Source organism: Vigna radiata, chromosome 6 (assembly GCF_000741045.1).
Source record: "Vigna radiata var. radiata cultivar VC1973A chromosome 6, Vradiata_ver6, whole genome shotgun sequence".
Classification (NCBI taxonomy): Eukaryota; Viridiplantae; Streptophyta; class Magnoliopsida; order Fabales; family Fabaceae; genus Vigna; species Vigna radiata.
Genome location: NC_028356.1, coordinates 33,454,124 through 33,480,445, shown reverse-complemented (window position 1 = coordinate 33,480,445; position 26,322 = coordinate 33,454,124). Strand labels below are relative to the sequence as shown.

The window sequence follows — 26,322 nt, the reverse complement described above, 5'->3', positions numbered from 1 at the left end:
AAAATATAATTAGAGTGCTACTAGGATACAAGATAAGAAACACATTTTCAATAGGGAATAAGTGTTTTAAAATCTAAAATATTAATTGTGTTTTTTAGTTCTGTATTAAAACATTAAACGCCAAATATAATTGAATGAAAAGAATAAATGATGAAAATTCATTTATTTAATAGTTTTTAGATGTAAAAGACTTTACATATTTATCATATAGTTTTATTGTGTAGAGAGGGATAGGATTTAAATATGTAAAAAAAATTATTAAGACTTAATTTAATTTTTTTTTTAATTCTTATATTTTTTTATTGAATCGAATTCTTATTTTTTAAAAAGAATTTAGTTAACTCTTAATTTTTTGTAAAAAAAAATTTAATGACATTCATTCCATTAAATTAACAATGATAATATTTTATGTCAAAATTTAAGTATATTACATGTTATTTTAAGTGTCACATATAAATATTAAATAATTTTGAAATAATATAACTTAAATTTTGACATGTATCAAACCTAAGTTTTTATATGTAATACTTTTAAATGATATTCACTTTGAACAAAAACCTCACTTAAAACACTTATACAATTAATAACAAAATAAGTGCTATAAGTTTATTAGTTTTATTTAGACATACACAATACATTTTGGAGAAGCTTAAAGAAATCAAATATAAGTATAAACTTTTCATAATAATGTCGAACTAATTCTAATTTAATTTGGATAAATCAAATTCTTTATAGATAGATAATGTAATATTTAAAAAGTAATATTTTATTACATTTTTTAATTTAAAGAATAATTGAAGAAATTGGCATTGGATATGTGGTGAGTGATAGATAGATGATGAATGGTGGAGACCCATTCGATAAGGACGTGTTTGGCAGAGTGGGCTCTCTGCAGCTAAGAAAAAGATTCTCTTCTCCAAAATCACACTAAGTCACGCCACAAATTAACACAACAAAATCAACACTTTTACACTTTATCAAGTATTTTGCAATAAATAGCTCAATAAAACTAAATTACATATATATATATATATATATATATATATATATATATATATATATATATATTAATGGATAATAATAGAAATTCAAGTGTAATAGTATTCCTGTTATCTTAAAAATTTAAATTAAATATTATATTTTATGATTTCTTATAATCTATATTCATTAAAAATATTTATAAATAAAATTTATTACGAGTAGTAAATGGATATATCAAATAAAAACACTTTGTTGTCATATTTATTTATAGTTCATTGAATTACACATGTCAAATTATATTAACTATAATAATTCGTTAAACTTTTAAATATTTTTTTTAAAAATCAGATTACAAATTTTTATTCGTCATATCATATTAATCAAAATAAACGTTTAAACATGTCAACTTTTATTAACTACGATAATTCATTAAACTTTTAAATAATTTGTTTTAAATTGTATATCATAAATTTTGCTTATTTTAACGACCCACGATTATATCTTAGAAACTAAAAGCACTGATAGAAAGAAAAGTAAAAATAGAATAGCAAAAAGAAGAATAAAAACAAAAAAGTATTATGTGTCGTTTTAAATTTAGTTTAAATAACAAAACCCAAGATTATGACAGACAATAACAAAATGTACATAGTACACAAACTCCAACTGTCAAAGGAGAAAACCATTAGCTGTAATAACAGGCTGTCCACTCAAAAATTATAAATTTTCACTATCGTATGAGCAATTAAACTATAATTTATTCAAGAAAAAAAGAGAAATTGAATCTTTCATGATAAAGTCATAATTTTTTAAGTTAAAACTCTGGATTTCCAAATCATGAGTTAATTTTACACACGTGAAAAGGAGTTTAAAAAGTTTTAAGATTGGGATGAAATCATTATTAAAGTTTTTGAAAACAAAGATGAGATGTTAGAAGGCAAATTGATTTCAGATTTTTTTTATTGAATTTTTAATATTGTTTATCTATTGAATCTTTAAAATATTGTTTGTGTATTATTTTTTAATATAGTTTAAAACATTAAAATTAGTTTCCACTAATATATTTTGAAAGCATGACAAAGAAATAATACCAAAAATTTCACTGAGAATCTAAATTCAATAGAATCTAATTAATAATATTGTTTTGTGTATAAAAGAAATTAAAATATGAAAATTAATATTTTTTAAAAGTTACAAGATAAAAAATTTAACAATGAAAGATTATAGGATGATGATATTTGACAAGAATAAAGATACTTTAACAATATTTTTTTACAACATTTTAATATTATTTATGTGTTATTGTGTAATTAGTCTATATTCATATTTATAATTATTATTATTAATTATAGAATAATTTTGGATTAATCATAAAATAACACGTACACAATGTTAAAATGTTGTAAAAGTATCGTTATATGATGTATCGAAAGAATTGAAGAAGGGTTGATAAGTGGAGAGAGAAAGAAGGAAAGGTTAGAAGGATGTAGCTAAGAAGTTTGTTGAGTTGCAAAGGTAGCCCAAAAAGGTGAATCATGAATGATGTAATGAATGATTGAAGTATACAACAAAAGGTTTGAGAATATGCCACATGCAGATGCTTCTCTCCACCCAAATATCTTCTTCATACATAATATATGTCATACTTTCATTGGATGCTTTTTGTTTTGTTTTGTTTTCTTCTTGGTATCACTTTCCCTCCATGGAAGCCCAACAACATAGGATGCTCTGGTTTGAAATACACCAAATAAAAATGACAACGTGGTTATTTAGTCTTAAATACACCAACAATTTTATTTACTAGCTGTAAAAATGTTTCATGGTTACCTTTTGTTGTGAACTTTCATGATTTAGTTTAATTTGGTGTTGTGAGTAAATGTTTTCATTGCTCCCTCTTATCATGATTTATTACCAAATATATCTACTACACATAAAAGTAAGGAAAAGAAGTATTTTGGCATATTAGTTGTATTCTTATGGAAAAAAGACATGGATCCTTAAAAGATGATATTGAAAGACCGAATTGTTGATCTATGAATAATAAAAGTATATGAGATTGAAATTGAGTACTCTCCCTGAGAATGCATCATATTTATATAAGTACGGATCATTAAGATAATTAATTAATAATATTATTGATTCACAAATTATGTCTTAATAATATCATTATGGACAAATTATATTTCTTTTTAATTTATTAGTTATATATATATATATTATTAGATTCACTTATTTATGATATATAATTTATTACGAGAATAATAGTACATATTGCAAAAAAATATTATATTTATTTAATACTCTTTTCCTCTTTAAATGGAAGAGAAGTACATAAGTTCACCAGCTTGGAGTTCTACAAGGTGAGCAAACAAGTTTGTAAATATAGTTCATTATAACTGAGTTTAAATGTCTTTATACTTTTATAAATTATCTTTGTTCGTGATGTTTAACTTTGTTCAATTTCAAGTGATGTGGTAATTCATTTTCAAACACATTTTTTATCATTCATTTATGGTTTGTTGTTTTTCAAACAACCTTAAATTGCATTCTCAAACTTTGGTTGGTAGAGTGATGTATTCACAATATTCAATTGTGACGTTTTTAGGTCGAGTTGTTATCGACATTGTTTGGTTATTTGAACAAACTCAAATCAATTTTTCTACCTTGGTTGGTAATGCTTAACTCCACCTTTGTTTGTAGAGCTCAAACTAATTCACTACCTTGGTTGATAGAGCTTCGACTGATTCTTTATCTTAGTTGGTAGAGCTTGTATTGATTCATTATCTTGGTCGGTAAGTTTCGACAAGGCATTCTATTGAGCATCTTATTTGTTCAGGATTCTTGCTCATTGTTACTACCTTAACATTGACAAAAATGTTTATGAGGGGACGATAATGACATTCTGAGAAACACTGAGGCAACTTCTTATGTTGATAAACCTACAATAAATGAAATGTTTGCCTTTTTCTATTTTAGTGCACTCACATTGTCAACGTTCATTAGTATGCATGTTTATCTTCGCATGAGGATCATCTCATTAGATGAAGCTTCCTTGATTGAGGATGTGATAAGTAGGGATCATAGGGTAAAAGTCTTCCTTGACTTAGTACTCCTTAAAAGGGATCATCACGTTAGATAAAACTTCCTTGCCCGAGGATGTGTTAAGTAAGGATCAAGAGGTAAAAGTCTTCCTTGACGGGGTACTTCTTTGGAGGGATCATCACATCTAATGAAGTTTCCTTGCCCGAGAATATGCTAAGTAGGGATCATGAGGTAAAAATCTTTTGTGACTGGGTACTTCTCGGGAGGAATCATTGTGTTATATGAAACTTCTTTGCCCGAGGATGTATTAAGTATGGATCATGAGATAAAAGTCTTTCTTGGCCGAGTATACCTAGACATGGCTTACCTCATGAAACTTCCTTCATCTTAGCTTAAATTATAATAGAAAATAATGGCTTAAATAATATGATATATTTGATTGATGCCTTGTTAAAATATTCTTGGTCAAAACTCTCTTTATTTGGGTTGTTATGCAGAGTTGGACAATTACAGATTTGGGTTTCTTCTTTCCTTTTGTATGGTGTCATATGAACAAATTATGTCTTCAAACTTGGCCTCGAAAGCCTCTCTATTATTCTAGTTATAATCAGGATGATATTGCATTACCTTGGTTCTTAGTCTCAACATTTGTAAGTGATGTTGTTTTGAATATGAGATTTATAAAAAGGATCCATATAGAATTACATGAATGCAAACAACATGTTATTACTATATTTTTATGTAGACCGTACACTAGTCATGTATGGTTTTCCTTAACAAATAATGTTCAATTAGTTATCAATAGATACCAAAATCACATCCCCCTTTTACCATGTCACAGATATTGCTTCAAATGGGACATTACTCAGACCCTCCTATTATAGGATAAAATTGTTGGCAAAAGAGTCTTGAATAATGAATATTTGATGAAGATTAGGAACCTATATGTAAATCTAATTTATGATAGAATTCTTAGTGTGTATCATGCAATTATTTAATTATTAAAATAATGTATAATAGGTTAAATGACTTGTGCATATAATTATGTGAAAATCGACTAAAATAACAACCAATTAGCTAATTTCACTTGAGTAAGTGAAATCAATCAATTGAGAATTACTTTTAATGGATTTGATGTATCACTTTACAAATATAGTCTTTCTTTTTCTGTGGAATGATTGTTTGTGATTGATCCTATATTTGTTGGAGCTGTGATTGCTCCTTGTTGATGAGGTGTAGAGAGGTTCTTGATTAACTAAAGAGAGTCAATCTTGAGATTTAATCCTTTTAATGTATTCACCAGTGTTTGTATGTTGTTCCTAATGTGATTCTAGGTATGCAAGATGGAATTTTGTTGTGCATTTGTTGTTTATTGTGTGATTCAAGAAACTTGTATTGTAGCGTAATTTCTTAAGTTAGTGAAAGGTCAAACTCTTTCTTAACTAACTAGATGTAGCTAGCTTAATTGGAAAAAAACTAGTATAAAAATTTCATGTGCATTAATTTAGTTTTTGTAGTTTATTGTTCCAAGTTGCTTTTATCAAGAAAAGTAATATGTTTGATCTTTAATAATAATCTTGGTGTGATTGTATAATAATTTGATAAATTAATGTATCTTGTAATTGATCTTGGTTATTAAATTAATCAAATTTGAAATATGATTGTTAAGTGATATTGTTGTAAAATTTACTGTCACAATTTTAACATGATAATTTCAAAGTTTAATTAGTTAAAACGACTGATTCATAAAAGATGCATTATTAAATCCTATGATCAATTTAATTTAAGATTTCTTTTTTCAATTTTCGAAGTAAACAAAATTTTTAAAAATGGTCAATTCAATCTCATTGTTGGCTTAAACTCCTTATTATGATTATAAAAATATTTTCATAAATTCTAGTTATAGATATTTTCTTCTTGTAAGCATGATTCTCTCATTCTAGAAATAAATATAAAAGGTGATTTTCAAATAAAACAAGAAAGGAAATTGCCTTAAGAATTATATGGCTAAAAGTATAGAATTTTAAATAGAATGTAATTTTGAATAATGATTCTGTTTAACTAAGTGTATCTTTATTTAAAGGTAAACCTTGTAGATAGCATTTAAATCTCTAGTTGACAAAGTTAAAAAAATAAAGAGAACAAGAATATTTTCGAATTTTGGGGTATAAAGAAAAGTGGTAGGTACAATTCTTTTTATTAGTTTATGGTCAAATATAAAAAGAGTAAATTTAATCATTTCATAGAATCAGTTTGATACATTGGTGATAAAAGATGTTGGAAGATTTTTTTGATGATATAAAGGATCTTAGACACTTTTACTTGGTTGATTGATAAGGGTTTATACTTCTACTTTCGTTAATAGGAATTTATAGATAAAAAACACAAAATAGAACACATAAATTATGTTTGTACAAAATTATAATAGTATAAAAGCATATGATCAAACATAATTATTTTGGTAGAAATTCTTTTCCAAAAATTAAACAAGCCTAATACAAAGACAAATATATGTAGAACATGATAATTTAGAGAAAAATACTAATATATATATAAATATGAAGCCAAATAAGTCAATACAGTCTCATGCAAGCAATTGAAATATCTAATAATTTTATTTTAAATTAAACTCATTTATTGTAAGACTAAAGATGAAGTATTTTTTGTAGCTCTTGTGTTGCACTCAATATATATTTCCAAATATCTAAAATAAATAGTGTAATAATCTCATTTATCATCGTCAGTCTTGTATTTAATATTTTAGGAGTAGTTGGTATGTAAATAAAGTCTGAGAAAAATCTATTTATAGAAAAAAAAATTGAACATAAAAATATATACGAGATTGAAAATAAATATTTTATGTGAAAATACGTCATAAATAATAATAATTATTATTTATATTTGAGTGATTTAGAAGTTGGAAATCCACCTTTATATGTTATCTTATTAACACTATAAATATTTTAATGGGAACTTTTTAAATGTATATTTAAGAATAGTAAGAGAATCTTAAACTTAAAGTTGGAGTCCTATAAGAAACTTTTATTGAAGAATTTTGAAGTGATATAAAAAAGTGCTAAATTTAAGATCCCAGAGTTGTAAAAGTTCAGAAATATTTTTAATCTTACAAAATTTTTACTTTCATTGAAGTGTTACTAAAAAATTATAAAAGCATATTATAAAATCTTTGCTTTGGAATAAAACTTACAAAAAAAAAAGTCTTAAAAATACCATGGATTAGTATTAAACATTAATTAAGAGGTTATTCATTTACCATAAATGTATAATTATATATTAGTTACAAACTTATGGAATTTGAATAAACAAGTTTTATGATCGATAATGATCATGTGATGGTACATATTGAATTGTGTCAAGGAAAAAATATTTGATAAAAAAAAATAAAAAATAAAAGACTTGTTTCCATTTTTGATAGTTAAATTAACCCAACTTAATTAAATCGAATATTCTATTTTCGCTTATAATCTAAATTATATAATTAAGATACCAAGTAATAAATAACTTAAGGAAACTTTTCAATTGATGTTTGTGAAGTAAATGTAATAAAAACTATCTTAAGGAAACAAAACTACTCAGACTATGATAAATGACTTGAATGTATAAAAACATTAAACATTAATCTTTAATAAGACTTCTTAAGTACAGAGTTAAAATTTAAATACTATTTATTTACATGTTTAATTAATCTAAATATTTCTAATCAAGCAAAATTAAATGGTAACAAATTTAAATAATATGCAGACATGAGTTTATTTGTTGATAACCGATGTAATCATTACAAAATGTAATTCCCTAAATTTCTTGTACATATCCATCTTAAAATAAAGAAAAAAAATAGAAATAAATATAAAACAATTACGTACTTAAGAATTGGATTGTGAAAATTAAAAAAGAAAAGAAAAAAGAAAAAGAAACACGAATGGCTAAGGATTATCTGCAGATGGACCACCCTTATCTGCAGTTCGGTACCTTTACATACTATCTCCCATCCATTCAATTTTTCCTATTCTTTTCTATTTATCATTATAAAGTTATCACAATTAAAAATAAAAGTTTTTATAATATTTTTAAATTTTTTTAGTATGATCTTTATCTCTCTGATTAATAAAACTTTAATATATTTTCTACTTCTACTTCCCTTATACTCAGAATACATGTTTAAAATGTGTAAAAATTAACTAAGCAGAGGATAAAATTGAATAATAATAATAATAATAATAATAATAATAATAATAATATCTCGAACTTTTAAAAGACTTGAGAAAAAGAATATTTATTTTATAAAGATTGATAAAAAAAAATAAGATGCCCATTCTTATCCATGCTCACAAAATCTAAGATATGTTTAGATTAGAAATAAAAAGAGTTAAAAATATATTTTTTGAATAACGAAAAAGTGAAGACTTTTGCTGCTCAAGTGAGAAGGAATGGACGTAAATACAAAAATTGAATACATGTTTTATACTAATTATAAAATTAACTTAAAAAAAATCATATTCTTAACATTTTCTAGTCAAAACGTTATTTATTATATTAAGATGCAAACATTTATTTAATTTTTTTTAAGAAAAGCAAAAAAGAATGTAATAAAACAAAAATGGAAATTTCTATAATGTAATAAAACAAAAATGTTTTAACACTAATGAAACTTATCCTTTAAGTAGGCCGTAAACAAAGATAATAACCAACAATGGAAATTTCTATGCACTTATGGATGAATTCCAGAAGCAACAGACCAAAGTGAACCAGCAGTACCTGCCCATTTCGTAACATTGGGAATGAGCTTCCATCACATTTCCTTGCTTATTTTATTCTCATCCAAACAAAACATACATTTTGAAGGCTGAAGAAACATGCCACAAGCAAGTTAAAACTTGTACCACAGTTGCACTTTTACAGTCTTTTCTGAAATATGATATTGGGTTGTGTTCATGGTTTATCCTAAGTGTATGTAGTAGACATATATGAAATGTGCAATGTTATGACCACAAGTAAATCTGTACTAGGCAGTATGTAGTCTGTAATCTGTGATTACAAACGTAGTAGTCAAGCTCGAAGAGCAATTTTGATTGGATAGACGCCCTGTAATTCAATTAGCAGTGCTTCATGTAACCCACCAGATGATAAGAGAACAGCTTACATTGACAACACGCAACCTGGCATGTGCCTATAATGATGTGACAATACTTGTCAGACGTGTATCTATTGAGTTCCAAAAGTGAGAAACTTGTGTTGCATTTGTCAATCTTCTATAACTCTGACAAATGCTAATTATTGACTGTCAGGTAGGCAAGGGTGGGATGTTAGAAATGGGACAAGGTTTGCCCATCTTTCTTGTTCATCTATTAATCAAAAATGTGTATTCGTTTGCAAGAAAAATGGTTTGAAGAGAAGTACTGGATCCCCATATTTTGCAAGAACTATAACCGAGAATGAATCTTTGCCTCCTTTGATGTGTCTTTGTCTTTATCTGCACGAGTCTTGATGAATTCCAAAACTAAGCTGCTCAACTTATCTTGATGAGAAGAAAACTCATGATCAGCTCCTTCTATGATGCACAATTCATGATTAGATATGAATTTATCGAAGTCTAAAGCATCTTCTGCAGGTACAGTTTCATCCATGGATCCATGAATTGTCAACACCCTGTCTCAACAACATTAATAAAATGATTCAAAATTGTAACAGTTAAACACCAGAAGCGACTGATTTTGCGATATTTTCAATGATGAATACTGTTTGATGAAATAAGAAACCCCACCTGCAATCTTGGGGAATCAATAGGCAGTCAAGATGGGTTATAGTAGAAAGGCGGTCCATTAAACTTTCTTCAGTAACACGATACATAATCTTCCCTGTCATAAGAAAAGGAAAAAGTGAATCAGACTGGTTGAGGTAAATGGACAACAATTAGACTACAAGTATTGGGCAAAGACACCGTTTTAAGTGCTTTTGGAAGCCACTGTGATTCAACATCTAATAGTTCAACTCCTTCCTTTTTTAGGTAAACCCAAAAGTGTTTGTGACAGCAAAAATATAAAGAAGCACGAATAAAATTGACTAAACAAATAGAACCTGAAGATTATTTACATTATGTTCTTCACCTCTTTTATTTTTTACATCTATATATCCATCTTGCTTGATCTTCTGCATAAATCTTTTGCCCAAACGACCTTCCATGCCTCTCACTAGATTGAACCGACCAGATATATTGACAACAATATGAATATCCTTATATTTTGAGGCATAAAAGAGAGCCACATTACCCCCTGCAGAAACCATAATAGTCAGTAGCTTAACAAAAGGAATTCAGAATTGTGAAAGACATGTGCAGAAAATTCTGTAACATTCACAGAACTTAACTTTCAATTTACAGAAAACTAAATTATCCTTTCGAACTGTACAACTATGGACATATTTGTTTGCCAATGCCAATTAAAATAGTCTAAACCTCAATTGAACTCAACTGACCAAGACACATGCTTTGAGTTCAACTGAGGTTTAGATCGTTTGAACCGAAAAACAAACATGCCATACATCTTCAGTTTAACCAATGTGATCTAGGTTCATGTTGTAAACAATATTTTCTAATCTTTAAACATTTCACCTCTAAATCGTACATCTCAAAAAGCATTTTTTTGGGAATTTCCTTCATCTTACCAATAGATCAAAAAGTTACACCTAACTCTGATAACTATTTTCCTTTTACAACTTCTTTCTTGTAACATTAAATACGCAAAACTTAAAGATATATCTACACTTTTATGATTAAAAGAAGATCATATTACCACCTGAATAATGTCATCATTTTTTTTTTGTCCACTGAAATGAAAAACCAAATATAAATTTAAAACTTTTTCTCTTTGCATTTTCCATGATCTCAGCATACAGTTTCAAAAAATCACCTTGTAATAATTATCTGTTTTCTGTAAGGCCTACAATCTTACATCTATTCTATGCACTAAAGAAACAATTCTGACAATAAAAAAACTCTAACACTGGAGAAAAATATTTCAAACTGCCACTGAAGAATTCCATATTTAGTCGACTGATAACGTCAGTTACATATGATAAGGATAATCGTAATCTGACCTTTACTATGACCAACAATTGCTGTAATTACATATTTTTGCTCACGGAAGTGTTGAACTACAGCTCGCAGATCTTCAACCTCTCTGTAGTAGTTACCATACTGAAATGAACCTTCACTTTCCCTATAAGACAATGACATGAGTTGTTAGCAAACGTAATTACAATTCAATAAACGATTTTTTTAGTGTTAGAATTAGAAAAACACGTACACAGTACACCCTAAGGTTAATTAAAAGGTATAATTTATTATGGCTGATGGCAAAGTGCAATCTTTAAGGAGGTTTCTTTGACATACCAGCTGGGATAAGATTAGGCATATTTGGCAAGCATTAAGAAAGTTTATTTAACATATTAATAGTTGCAGGGAATGTATAAGAAGGGAGAGAAAACTAGAGGACCAAAATCAGTCCCCTCTAACATTGAAGAGATTAGGTTTTCCCTTCCCTCCGCACCCTCCTCTGATCTTCCAGTACATACTAACAGGTATTTGTTGAGGAATTAGGCAGCTCAGTTCCATTGAGGATTTCTTTTTGTCTCTCTTGTTTGTGTAATCTGACCTTTACTACGACCAAAAACAAAGCATGCATATGAACCTTTACCCAACTGCTTAATCTTTTAGGGGAGATGTTTTATGACAGTAACGTGCATTATAGTCAAGGAGGATTTCTTATCCTCCCAATTCATTGCAAGCTTCTCTTTATTCAATAGAATTTCTTCTTTAACGAAAAAGAGAATTCTAAGATTCATATTCCCAAAGATATGCCCTAAAGTTTTAAACTCAAGTCACTGATTATTCTGCATCATGAAGATAAAGAAAAGGAGTGCTAGCAACACCCTTTCAAATACGCTTTAAATTCCAAATGTGACAGAAAAAAAGTTTGAGATTCCCAATAAAATTCAACCAATAATTCAGAGTGTTATAATAGGATAATACTATTAGCATTTCTCTTTAAAAAATTATAAATAATTGAATAGACAAATAAAATCATATACAAACAAATCAACCCCCCTCCTCAAATGATTATATTCCTTAAATAAATTGAAATTAACTAATTTATGGTCCATACTCCTTTGCTTAGTAGCTTACCCATTTCCAGCAAAGTCAAAGCGGAAAGCACTGATTCCATCTTTTTCAAGAGCATCAGCAAGATTCACCATGGGAATCCTTTCCTACAAATAAAACCATTCGACCGTTTAGTTCAAGCTTCAAAGCTACCAGTTTCACTAAATATACAATGATGAAAAATTAAGGTCAAGTTTTCCTAAACTTCTTCCTAACAGATCCATGAAAAGAAAAGTTCTTCATAAAGAACAAATTAGCTTATATATAAAATACTAGCAAATATATTATTTTTTTTTCTAAATCTGCTTTATTCAATTCATTCTCTTCTCCTAGATTATGGAAAAGTATTTTATCCAAAATACCGTGATTAGTTATACAGTATTTTTCCTCCTAAAACAACAAAAATTTCCCTTCTCAACTCATGCATTGAACTGCTCAATTTTGTAACTTAAAACAAAACACGCACAAAGTTTATTAAGGAAAAAAAAAATGGGATTTTGTTCTCACAAAAATATGTGAAGAACAACAACCTTGGAAGATTGGAAGCCATGACACACGATAACAAGCGAAACTGAAGCTGAATTATGCAAGATCCCCACGAGATTCTCACCATGGTTGTTTCGTATGGTAATTCTCCTTTCAGCACCACGATCGCTCATTTTACCAGAGTAATTAACAGAATATCATAGCGTCTCTTGAGATGATTTTCGATTCCGCGATTTTGTGATGTAAGATTCGGTGAATAATAGACATTAGGGCAAGGCGCAACTCTGCGAGAACAGCCTAATTTCATGAACGACGAAGTTTGATATTTAAAAAAAGAAACAATAATAATAAAATTGTTTGAAGAATTTATGTTTTCATATAAAACAAAACTTATTGACTAATTTTAATATAAAACATGCAATTAATAATTTTTTGAATCACTTTATCTTAACATTTTTTATAAATCAAACATGTCTTCAATGTTAATGTTAAGACATTATTGACGGCTAGATGTTATATAATATGTAAATATAATTGAAATATTTTTTTCTTAAACCAAATTACCCAATAAATGAGTGAGTTAAATATGTTTTTAGTCCTATACTTTGGGACGATTTTGGTTTTAGTCCATTTTTAAACTATGGTACAATTTAGTCCTTCAACTTTAGAAAATTCTGGTTTTAGTCCTTTTTACCATTTTTTTTAACTTTATTTGTTGTTTCAAACACGTTTCATTATAGCATTTGGATTGTTTACACTTTTTGACACATTTTTGCTTCAATGTTAACTAAGAAACGTGTTTGAAACAACAAATAAAATTAAAAAAATTGGTAAAAAAGACTAAAACCTGAGTTTTCTAAGGTTGAAGAACTAAATTGTACCATAGTTTGAAAATGGACTAAAACCAAAATCGTCCCAAAGTATAAGGACTAAAAACATATTTAACCCTAAATGAGTGGTTTATGTTATTATATGATAGAAAAATATTTCAGTTTAAATTTGTTAAGATAATATATTTTATTTAAAATATTATTAATTTTGAAGTCTTTTCTATTTTTAGAAAAAGAACTCTAATACTTAATCTTGTTTGTCACTACTATATTATTCATATTTATGTAAATTCTTACTTAATTAAGCATTAAAAAACTTTAGCACATGAATCTTTCCCTTCATCATTCATTAAATTTTGGAACTACTCTTCCAAAATAACAACCTATAATATTTGAAAGCTTCATATTCATCTTAAAAGACATCTCTACCAATATGATAAAAATATATTTAGGCTAATTTATAAAAATGTTATATATACCTATTTTCAACTACTTATGCATATGGTTTTAAATTATAAACAAGCTGATATAAACCATATTTTATATATTTTATATTAAAAATAGCTAACAAATTTATCGGAATAAATATATGAAAAAATAATATTGTATGATCAACAAATTAATATAGGACCGAAAAAACAATTTTTTTTTTTAAATTTAAAAGTAAGTATTATCGTTTATCATTGTCATGACTTCTTTTAATTTCTTCGATTTCAGTTTTTTTTAACATTTTAAATTTGACCTCATATTTTTCAAGAAATAAGCCAATAATTCTTTTATAAAATCTTATAATAATAACAATAAAATAATAATGCTATTATTACAATATTATAATATAAATAACAAATAACAAGTCACTATTAAGTATACTATTTTACGAAAATAATATATAGTACAACTAAAACATGTCAAGTAGGAATTATTATTATTATTTGAAACTATTAACTCCTTAAAAAAAGTGAGACAAAATTAAATGGATTTAAAATAGTAAGAAAAAAAATTACAAAATCATTATTACTGTGAATTTGATAATAATAATAATAATAATAATAATAATAATAATAATAAAAAGATTAAGTATACTTTTATCTTTAAAGTTTAGATTACTTTCATTCAACACAAAAACAAAAATAGGTACATAATTTACTTCAAAAATAAATAAAAAATTTAAAAATAGTTTGCAAACAAAAAGCATATTTAATTCTAGAAATATTAACTTATTTTTATAAAAATATTATAATTTTAAAAAACAATTAAAATAGTAAGAAAAAATGGTACAATCATTATTACATTGATTTTGAGAGAAAAGATTATATTAATTCCTTTTTAAAAAGTGACACTAAATTGAAAAGATTTAAAATAATAATACAAACTTGAAAAGCTATAAAAGAGAGAAAAACTATTTAACATTCTAGGGACTAACATTAATATTTCATTTTACCTTTAGATAAACAGATTATGTAAAGATTAGCAGAACAACTTTTAAAATGCAACAATAAATTACTTAAATTTAGAAAAGTACATCGCAATTTAACTTTACAGGACATTCAGAATAAGAGAAGAAAATTTATTGAACACGGTAATGTACTGCAATTATAGTCTCTGATGAAGACCACGTGAGAGTCCCAGATGGAGGAGGCACATGAAAATATATTAATTTTTCATTGTACACTACAAACAATGAAAAAAAAGTAAATGCATATAATTTTATGCCAACTAAAATCCGAGATGCATGACCTGGAGTTTTTCCATGTGAAAAACCTGAAAAAATTACTATAAGAACATTTTCAATCTAGTCGTACAAGTTATGTTTGCTACTCTAGCATCTTTTTCTGCTAAGATCCCACTGGAGCACTTTTAGCCTTGGCAGCGGCAGCACTGGCTGTGGCGGCAGCACTGGCAGCGGCTGCAGCTGCAGTGGCAGCGGCGGCGGCTGCAGCAGCTGCGGCAGCAGATGCCGGGTTACTGGATGATGGAGGCACCGTGTTGGATTGTGAACTGCTCTGAGCTTCAACTGTTTGTAGCTGCTGCTGTTGCTCCATCTGAGCTCTAACTTCGGCAAGCAATGTCTTTATCTGAGTTCCCGTGAGAGTCTCGTGCTCCAGAAGAGCATTTGCAAGTGCATGATGCTCCTTGCTGTGAGTCGTCAGAATGGTTTTTGCATTGTTATAAGCCTTCTCCAGAAGTTGCTTCACCTCTTTCTCAATGAGAAGCCTTGTCTCTGAGCTCATGCTCCTTCCATTATCTATGTAATCGTGAGAGACTAGTCCAACTTCTTTGCCCATGCCATATTTGGTAACCATCCTCCTTGCCAATCTAGTTGCTTGCTTGAGATCTGAGGATGCACCACCAGTGACTTCATTTTCTCCGAAAATTAGTTCTTCGGCAACCCGGCCTCCCATGCAAACATCAAGCCTGGCAAGCATCTGTTTGCGGGAAACGCTAAGCTGATCCTCATTGGGCAATTGCATAACCATGCCAAGAGCCATACCTCGGGGAACTATGGTTGCTTTGTGAACAGGGTCGGCCCCATCAGTATACATGGCAACAAGGGCATGACCTCCCTCATGATAAGCAGTGCACTTTCGATCCTCCGCAGATACAACAGCTGACTTGCGTTCACTGCCCATCAGCATCTTGTCTTTTGCAAACTCTAAATCAGCCATTCTCACAGCTTTGGCACCATCCATTGCAGCCTTGATAGCAGCCATGTTAACCACGTTTGCAAGATCGGCCCCAGAGCACCCAGGTGTTCCTCGAGCAAGGACCATTAGATCAACATCGTCAGCCTTCAAAACCTGTATTTGATTGGAGACAAAAATCCAGCAAAACAATTATAAGTAATGCTGATCATAGTTACACATGTAATGGATATAATATCTAAACTTCAAAATAAATGGGTGTGAGCTCATACTCGAGCATCCAATTGATAGCCAATCATAGCCCAAAAAAAAGCATTAAACAGCAATGTTTAGTACCAATACAATGAGAGCACTAACCATGTACCTCTGAGAAAAGGAATCATGCCGTCTAATCCAATCTATCAAATAAAGAGGACCAGATGTTTAGAAAGGCTATTCTAGAAAATATAGGCCTTAGTTTCAATAATTACACCAGTTTTAAACCCCCCATTGTTAGGACTTAGTTTGACTAATTTACATTTGATAGTTTCTGCAGGGAATATGTAGTTTCGTTTGTATTTGTGTCTGTTTTTTAATTTCTTTTGGGAGGAGGGCAGAAAGTTGTCAGGTTTGGTAATTTTGTGGACACATAATTTCTCTAGAATTCCTGAGTAAGGCAGTTCGTCACACTGAAAAGGGAAAGGATCATGTTCAAGCAACCATGACATGGATGGTATCAATCAAATTGCAGTTAAGGTGGAACTGCCTTCATTTGACGGAGATGATCCTATTGGGTGGATTACTAAGGGAAGTAATTTATTTTGAAGTTCAAATACTAGTGGAGAAGCAAAACTAAATTAGAAAAGTATGGGATAAACTTTAGATGGTAGAAGTTGAAGATGGAAATGGCAATATGGTTTGGGGGGCAATAATATGAAAGTACTTTCCAAAACCTGGCTGAAATGAAACAAGAGGGCTATGTGGAAGAATTTATAATTTATAAAATAATTTGAGTTTTTATCATCACAAGTTCAGCGTTTACCCAAAGGAACAACTTTTTGCATTATCTTTAGGGTGGTTTGCAAAATTAGATGCAATGCAACTCTTCAACTCAACAATAATTCAAGCCATGCCGCTTGCGCACATTTAGAGGGAAAGAAATGTACTTACGTATATTACAAGGAGTGCAGGTTGGAGTGAGAAAATAGGGTTTTCTGGCAGTGTTTCAAGGTCATCAGAATGGCTGTTTGGCTCATGACGAAATGCAGGATCAATAAATAATAGAAGTCACCTACAGTCTGATACGCTGGACAAAATCATTTCAGTCTAGGGCTAAACATAATAAGCACAATCTGGCAAAAATAAAGGACTCTTCATCTGTTGGCTTCCCCAGCGATATGAACAAAGGTTAAGCAGAAAAAAAAATAAAGGTTGGAGACATTTAACATACCAATAGTTGATGGAAAGAAAAGGTAGAAGATTGTTTTAGAATGCGTAACTTATTTCTACAAAATCAACTTTTAGGATGAGGACCATCTAAGCTTTATAAAGACTGCATTGGGCATACAACATATCTCTAGAAAATGTTGGATCTCAATCACTTGAGAAAGTCAACATTTCAATGGCTACATTCTTCAATGCTTTGATCGACGTCCTTGGCCAACTCCTTTTACAGGTAGTCTACTCTAAGACACTACCAATAAACCCTGATAGGCCACGATTAAGGTGAGCACTGAGCACAATTAAGAAACTTTCTAAAACTCCCATTCAGAACTAGGCTATAGGCCTATGGCACCATAATGCAGGACCCTAACAATGGATCTAAGAACTAGACATTGGAAATCAACTTTGATAGGCTGTAATTAGGGTGGGCTAGGGGTTACAACAGTAAAGGTAAACACCCTCGAACTCAGATTATAGGCCTAGAACGTGGAAGTGCTGGTGACCTAACAATCAATCTAGGTTAAACTTTGAGACTGGTTCGGAGTTAGGATCGAACTTAATCCCACTAAACTGACAGGGAAGGTGAGGACAACTGATAAGTACCCAAGAACTTGGGGAACCCACTCATCAAAAGCTAACTATTAAAGTAGGAGAGCATAACACTTAAATACTCCACTGAGAACCCATACTACTCAATATGGGACTTGGATACCCCATAATATCTTGGCGGCTTTCACTCTACAACACTTCACTTAGTGATACTTCACTCAACTCCGTCATTGGTGAGAACCCTTTGTAGGTAGCCGTTCCTGAGACATTTACAACCAGCTCTAATACCATTGATAAGTACCCAAACACTTGGGGAACTTACACACAAAGTTTGGGTATTAAGGGGGGAGAACAAAGCACTTAAATACTCCACCAAGTATCCCATACTACTCGATGTAGAACTTGGGCACCACATAATACGTAAGTTCCTATCAACTACCTTCCCAAATTGACTTGACTATGTGCCTACTTTCTATAAAATCTCAATCTCGTTAGAGTCAATAACCCAAGGAGTGCACCCTACGCCTCTTTGATCATCCCTTGCATTGATAATCTTTTCCAAGACATTGGCAACTAACTTTGATAGATAGTAATCAAGGTAAGCTAGTGGTATCTACAATTCAGGCAACTTTCCAATATGAAGCTTCATGTAAGGAAAAAATTTCATCCATGGTGCCAATTTTTCTATAAAAATTTCCACAATTTCATCACTAACATCTTTACTTCTACTTTGGGACTCGAGGTAGATAAAACAAATAAGTTCAGAGTAAGACTAGGAGATGGCATAGAGTTGTGACAAAAGAGTCGAGTGGGTTTGTTGATGAAGTAGGATAGCAATGGATATTTTAACAATGCGTATGAGTTGGATTTGGAAGTAGATGAGTTTAGGGTTGCATGGCTTTAGACATTAGGAAAGGTGTTAGTTGACTGGAAGGAAATATCCATGATAATTAACCATGGTACTTGAGTAAAATTTATTATTAACAAGGACAGGTGGAATCGTGGAAAGAGATTGGAAAACAGAAATTTAGACAGAACCTGTGAGATGATTGGAAGGAAATATCCATGATAATTCACCATGGCACTTGAGCAAAATTTATTAACAAGGGCAGGTTGCACGGTGAAAACAGTTTTGGAGAATATTAATTTAGAGACAGAACCTGTAGGTTATAATAATATTGTGGGGAGTCCTACAAGGAAGATTGAGTGATTTCTATGGGCTAAAGACGTGTAGTCAAATGCTGCAGAAATCAGTCACTTAATAGCAAATCAAAAACATTGAGTTGTCTAAAGTATTAGAGCATTTTCTGTAGTTTCCAACAATTTAGTGCACTGAATTACCTCAACCAAAGGGAAAACCAGTTAGTGCTCTTTCATATCATAGTAGTCAATCCTTGATATTGGTAGAGTACATAAACCCCCAAAAAAAAGGATGGCAGCATGACCCGCCATTCTAATATTTTTTATTTATATTAAGTAATCAATGCGTAAGTGTATATACAAATGCTTAAAAAGAGCAAGAATCAAGCAATATCAAAAAAAAAAATACATTCTTAAAAAGTGACCTTTAAACCTAACTCAATCTAACAAAATTAGCTAGTAAGATGAGATTGACATCAACCTATATATCATAACTTGACCATATTTCAGGTAGATGTGAGACCTCTAAAACACACTCTCACACTACCCGTTTGTACTAGATTTCAGGTGATGTATGGATGAGCACCCACCCATACTATTATTTGCTTTATCGGCTGAAAAAGAAAAGTGAAGACTGTAGCCAAAGAGTTACAAGCACATGATGTAGCACTTAATAGATACAACAGAAGTTAGTAAGTGAGAGAGTTAGTTAGCCAGTTGGGGGCTGAGATAATCAGAGAATGCATGTTGCCAATAAATAAGAAAAGGAGATTTTATCTGGTAAGTTGTCAGAGAATTGGGGAGATTGTGGGTATTGAGAGGTGTAGACCATTGAAGTTCTGCAAGTTAGGCACTTTTCTTTCCATAATTATGATCCAATTTCAGTGACACTAAGCATAAGTGTCATCCAGCTAAGGCCCAAGATCAAATGGAACAATATGCCAAAAAATGGAGGAAGAGATGACAAATTTCTATAGCGACTGGGTTTTCTTGAAATTAAGGCTAAATAGACAGCAATCTATGTAACCAGATCAACTAGAAGTTAGCTCCTCATTTCTATGGACCATTTCAAATTAAAGTACAGATAAGTTTGGGCAGGCTTCTTACTTCATCAAACACAAGAAGTTAATCCAGGACAAATTTTTGACAGCAGAGAAGTAATGGAGAAAAGACTCAAATCAAGGAATATTTTGGGCAATGAAAAGCTTTAGCAATAGAGAATGCAACTTGGGAACACCAATAGGTTTTGCAGCAGCAGTTTCCAACTTTTCTTTTGCTGAACGCAAGGATTCCTCATAGCCAAAAGCAATGAAACTAATTCCCTAAGGCATAGAGATCACCGAAGTGGATTTTGCCTCCCCTGACAAATTAAAGTCCATATGAAAATTTCTGAAGGAAGGTCATGATAAGGTGCCAGAGACCAGCCAGAGACTATTTAGAAAGCCCGTCTAAGAAATATAGGAATCAGTTGGAAAAATCATCGCATTTTTTCTTTTTGTTAATATATATTATTTTTGTCAGCTGTTGACTCAAACACACAACATATCCCACCCTCTGCCTTCAACTTTGACCACCAATCCAACCTTATATCCCAAATCACCGCAATTAATAACTTCCACTTTAGGACTAAACTGTATTAACAGGTGCAGCTTTAATAACTGTCATTTGACAGTTCTAGAGGAAATTGGAGGGCACAGGATGTTAGGGAAAGTTATGTGCTTGGTAGTTTTCTGGAGGGAGCCTCTGAAGGAATTTATCAACATTAGGACAGAGAAATTGATGTACCATCCGTAATCTGGTGTGATTTAATCCTACTTTTATCCTGTTCAAATTGGCATTCTACAACATTCTTTGCAAGGGATAAAACCATACCTTTGACATGTGTGATTCCAAAATCTGCTGTCTTCCTCTTACATCCGGATAGGGAACAGCAACATTGCGGTCAAACCGCCCAGGTCTCACCAATGCATCATCCAATGATTCTGGAAAATTAGTTGCTCCAATCACAATTATTCCCTCATTTTGCTTGAATCCATCTAGCTCAACCAATAACTGATTTAATGTCATCTTCATGTACATTTGGTCCTTTGGATTACGGCTTCCTCCAACAGCATCAATCTCATCAATGAATATTATACAAGGTGCTCGTTTCCTAGCAGCAGCAAAAAGTTCTCTCACCCTTCGTGCACCAACACCAACATACATCTCTTCAAATTCACTTCCACTGCTGGAGAAGAATGGAACCCCAGCCTCACCAGCAATAGCTCTAGCCAACATTGTTTTTCCAGTACCAGGTGGACCAACAAGCAAAATCCCTTTTGGAAGCTTACCACCAAGACGAGTAAACCGCTGTCACAAGGGAAACAAATCACAATTATAAATATGATAAGGAAATGTACAGGCTGTTATATGTTATCAGGAAATAAGCATATAAAAATATAACAGAAGAGTATGAAAAAGGGATGTGACATCAAACAGAATCAAACATAACTCAGGTATTGACTAACAAATAGCCCATTTAAGTAGTTATTGTTAGAATTATTGGTTAGTGTGTGTGAGCTGTGTGTATCTTAATGGTAGAATAATTACTAAGTCTATCTATGTTAGGGTAGTTAGAAGGACTAAAGTAGGTAGTAGTGTGTTGGGTTATCTATAATGATTGTACCTAGCAGTCTAGGACAGTCTCTTGACCTTCCATCTCTTTATTGTATTAACTCTTTATCAATATAAATGGTAGAATATGAGAAGGGTCCATTAAGCCCTTCATTAATATATTTCTATTTTAATCTTAACAGTTATCTTATATACGTCACCAAATTTTAGATTGCCAAATGAAATCATCAGTTGATCAACACCAATCGAAGTAGAAATAACTGCTAATAATATTTAAAGAGTATTGTTCTATTGGTGTTAGACAAGGTATCATCCTGAAGTAATAATTCCCAAATCCAGTTACCATATTTTCTCCAACACAAACTGTGCTAATATCGATGCTTGATAGGTATACCATAAGCTATGGAGCAAAGGTACCTACCAACTGAATAGTGTCACAAAAGCATCTTTCAAGAAGAAACATACTATAAGACTTGAATTTGGGTGTATTGGAAAAATCAGTGACTGTATTCTCAGCTGATGTATGTGTATACATAAAAAATGTGTATCAGTATATCTGAAAGAGGAAGGTGACAGCCTATATTCCTTAAACTAAAGATAGATACACCCAAAAACAGCTTTATGTATGTTGTACACTACTATAACAATCATAATTTTAACAGTTAGGATTACATCCAAGTTATTTGAGTTTTAGACATTATTATCCAAAGAAAGAGCTCCAATTTAGTCACAAGTTTACTTGAATTGAATGACCCATGTCCATTTACAGACTAGGAGCTAGATTTCTTTACATGGCCTTAAATCAATAATCACGTGATGTGATCAACAAAAAGACACAAGGCCAGGACATGTAATGATGAATATAGGTTAAATTATACATACACAATACCAGTTCAAGTGTTCAAGCATGGTTGCACAGTGCCTGAAATGTATGACAGGAAGCATGAATTTATGGCAAAAAATCTACCTTAGGATCTCGAAGATAATGAACAATTTCTTCCAGCTCAGCCTTTGCCTCATCAACACCTTTTACATCACTAAATTTTGTGCTTGTTTCCATGATGGGTTGCACTTCTTCATTTATACCAAGTCCTGCAAAATAGGTAAATGCAAACCAGAAAACATTTCTTCTAAGATCAGATTAAAAAAACTATAAGAAAAGACAATACTGACTAGGAAATACCTTTACTAATTCCTTTATCTTCAATGAGTGCTCCTAGACCAGAAATTACAAAAAAGGCCAACGCAATGATCCTGAGCGTACGCCATAACTGATCTTTTATATTCCCACCATCTCTAGCCACCATATAGATTGGATTACTAGCAGTTCCAATAATATTGTCTTTTGTTGATTTTCCTAAATTTCTTAAAGCAGAAAGTCCAGCTGCAGTTTCTTCCTCACTCGCTACTGAATTGGACATGCCTGAAAACTCATATCATCTCTGGTCACAATTTATGGTCTAAAAAGTCATGCTAGAGAAAAAAATATCTAAAATACCGATGTAGTATGATTAATATCACTTTAGCCAAGTATTAATTGAAGTGCCAATTTTTTTCAGCTGAATATATTTTCTGTCTTGCATCAATTTGTTATCATACTTATTCAAGGACTTCATCAAAGGCCAAAAGATGCACTACATTCCTGATACTAAATTTGGTCACAGAGAATAATAAGATTCTTTATCAATCTGATTAATTGTACAAGACATTAATTGAACCTTTTAATACCTGGAAAAGATTATTGGTACGTTAGAAATATAAGAGATATTATCTAATTTTTCTAACAAGTACAGAGGATAAAGTATTTGCAGGCTTGAGAAAAACATATAAGTATGGAAGGTTTAACCAATTGATTCTGTTACTTCAGTAATATATCAACACCTTACTCATTCAAGAATTTCAGTTAAATGAGACAAGATATCAAAGTACAACTTTAAAAAAGTGTGCATGTGTCTGTGATGGGGGAGGGGAGACTACACAGAATGCTTGAGTCTTTAACATCAAATTCTAGCAGTTAGGAAAACAACTGCTTGGTCAGTGAATTCTAGCAGACACAATTTGAACATTTCCACACAAAACATAGTACCCTGAAAAGAAAGCAGAACCACAAAAACCACATATGGTTGTTTGCTAGGCAAAGACCTTATATAATTGAATAATGAATAAAATTAAAAGGTCACTCAACAAGTATTGACAAATATAGGGTAATCAAGCACACAAATATGAGCAGTTCAACCCAAATAAGCACCTCTCCTTAATGTCTTCAGTAATTCACTTTCATCAAGCCTATCAACTTTCACCAGTGCTTTCACGTATTCGGAAAGAGCCGAGGGACTATTATGCAAAGATGGTTGGCTTTCAAATACTCTAATCACAGCCTCAGGATCATTCTGATGGTAAAGTTCTTTGAGATAAGCAACTTCGGCAGCTTCATCTGCATCACGCGCTCGACGAGCTATACTGCCAAGGTAGCTAGACTGAAATCTCTCTTGGGCACCCAAAAGTCTAAACCCTACATAATTTTCAAAGTAAAGAAAAAAAGCTAAATGCCAAACGGAACACAATATCCAAGTACTTGGAACATGGACGTACACTGAAAGTAAAAAGGCATGAGTAATTTCACAAAAAAAAAAAAAACAATTCATCCCCACCTCCAAAGAAAAAAAGAGAGAAAGATAAAATAATCCCACAACACAAAAAATTGTTGAATGCTAATTCCCAAAACAACATAATTAGGGAATGAAATAAAGCTATATTAAGAAAAGAAAAACTTTTAACTTATTTAAGCAAATAACTAGAAGTTAACTATAAGAATAATGCATGGTCTAGGAGGAAGGGATCTGTACCAGGACGATGTCCAAACTTATTGACAGAAAAATAGCTTGTAGCAAATACACTTTGAATCTGTCCAAATTTGGATTGTCGTCTTGCAACCTGTAAAAATAAGTTATGAAAGTAGCTAAATCATTAAATAAATCCAAGATACAAAACCACGTATGCCAACTAGCATTGTGTAAAAACTAGCAACATAGTCAATAATGCACACAACATGCACAATGAAAACAAGTTTAAGTTCTCATATTTCCTAGTGTCCTACAATTATTTTCTGGTGTAAATGAAGGGGATTGAAAGTATAACCACGAGCAAATTATGAAAAGTTTGACCACCAATAAAAACACTATAAGATGAACAATAGTAAGTTAAAGACCAGCTGTGCAAACTCGATACTTGGAGCCTCCACAGGATATTCATTCATAAGTCACAGAGCCAAAAACTCCATACACACAAATTACCATATAACCCAACAGGCTGAAATCGACATGGATGCAATCTTCACTACTCCTAGAAATTCTCAGAACAGAGACAGCCATTTGTTATGAGGCCTACAATGACTTGGGGGTAAAAATATACCATTTCCCCTATAGCAGAAAGGTTTAAATGATCTTATCCTGAATCAAAACTAGAAGAAACCCCTTAGACCCATTATCCATTAAACTAAAAAGAATCTAGAAAGCGGGTGAAGGAGAAAAGGGCACAAAAATCAACAAGTCAATCCTATAAATTATAAAAATTAGGGTTTCAGGAAAGCATAAAAAACAAGAAATCGTGTTGAATTGAGGTACAGGAGTCAACTTACCTGCGATATCAAAAGCCTCAAAGTCATGTTCGCGAGATCGAGCTATCTCAATTGAATCACGAAATTGTTGCAAATGGCGATGATCCTTCTTAAGGTTGGTATTCGTTGGACATGCTACAAAGAACAACTTTTTTTTTTTCTTTTTGATAGACACTTGAATGAATAATGGATTTTTTCTTAGAAAAATAACTTATAATTGGGCTGTGTAGTCATATAGGTAATGTTAAATATGAGAAAGATTTTTATTTTCTCACTTAATTTTTTTTTTCTGTGTACTTTGTTTTTAATGTTTGTATTACATATTATTTATGTGATTAAAAAGTCGATACATTAATAATATAGGATTTAAATAAAATAAAAGTCTTGATATTTGAAAAGACTAAAAATCAATAATCAACGAAAAAATAATAATGGAAAATAAATAAAAGGGTTATATTATACAGGAAGTAAAAAACATACGGACTAAATTATAATTTTTCGATATTAACAAAAGAAATATCTTTATTTATTAAAAATAAGTCTATATTGACAAAAGAAATATCTTTGTTTATTAAAAATAAGTGTGGAGATCACACCACACAATCCATTGATTATTCCAGGGTATTGAAATTATATATTATCTAATCAATAAAAAAAACACCATAAAAGGTAAAATAAAATTATTTGTAAAATGTGTAAGTTTTTTATTCATTTTAGTTTTAATAGTTTTTCTACACAATTGAGTTTTTATTTTATTTTTAAAAAAATACTTAATTTCTTGCTTTTGTAAAAAGAAAAATTCAACGTGATATTCTATATTGAAGTTAA

At 30.8% G+C, this 26,322-nt stretch overlaps 2 protein-coding genes across 4 annotated transcripts; both read right to left on the bottom strand.

The window, feature by feature from the left end:
- Positions 1-8,808: 8,808 nt before the first annotated feature.
- Positions 8,809-12,998, bottom strand: LOC106763114. Of its 3 annotated transcripts, none has more exons than XM_014647303.2 (6): positions 12,727-12,997; positions 12,221-12,303; positions 11,134-11,255; positions 10,146-10,310; positions 9,803-9,896; positions 8,809-9,687 (listed from the first exon to the last, which is right to left on the bottom strand). In XM_014647303.2, exons 1-6 carry the CDS (start codon positions 12,853-12,855, stop codon positions 9,462-9,464), a joined length of 819 nt encoding a protein of 272 aa, XP_014502789.1. In that variant the 5' UTR covers positions 12,856-12,997; the 3' UTR covers positions 8,809-9,461. The 3 variants fall into 3 exon arrangements, 2 of the variants coding, with proteins under 2 accessions (XP_014502789.1, XP_014502790.1); XM_014647304.2 differs by having other exon boundaries at positions 12,807-12,985; XR_002668300.1 differs by having other exon boundaries at positions 9,547-9,687; positions 10,132-10,310; positions 12,727-12,998.
- A 2,144-nt stretch (positions 12,999-15,142) lies between these two features.
- Positions 15,143-25,686, bottom strand: LOC106764638 (ATP-dependent zinc metalloprotease FTSH 4, mitochondrial). Its single transcript, XM_014648942.2, has 7 exons — positions 25,516-25,686; positions 24,725-24,812; positions 24,127-24,390; positions 23,062-23,301; positions 22,846-22,970; positions 21,138-21,614; positions 15,143-16,310 (listed from the first exon to the last, which is right to left on the bottom strand). The coding sequence occupies exons 1-7, from the start codon at positions 25,540-25,542 to the stop codon at positions 15,348-15,350; spliced, it is 2,184 nt and encodes a 727-aa protein (XP_014504428.1). The 5' UTR covers positions 25,543-25,686; the 3' UTR covers positions 15,143-15,347.
- Between the last annotated feature and the right edge of the window lie 636 nt (positions 25,687-26,322).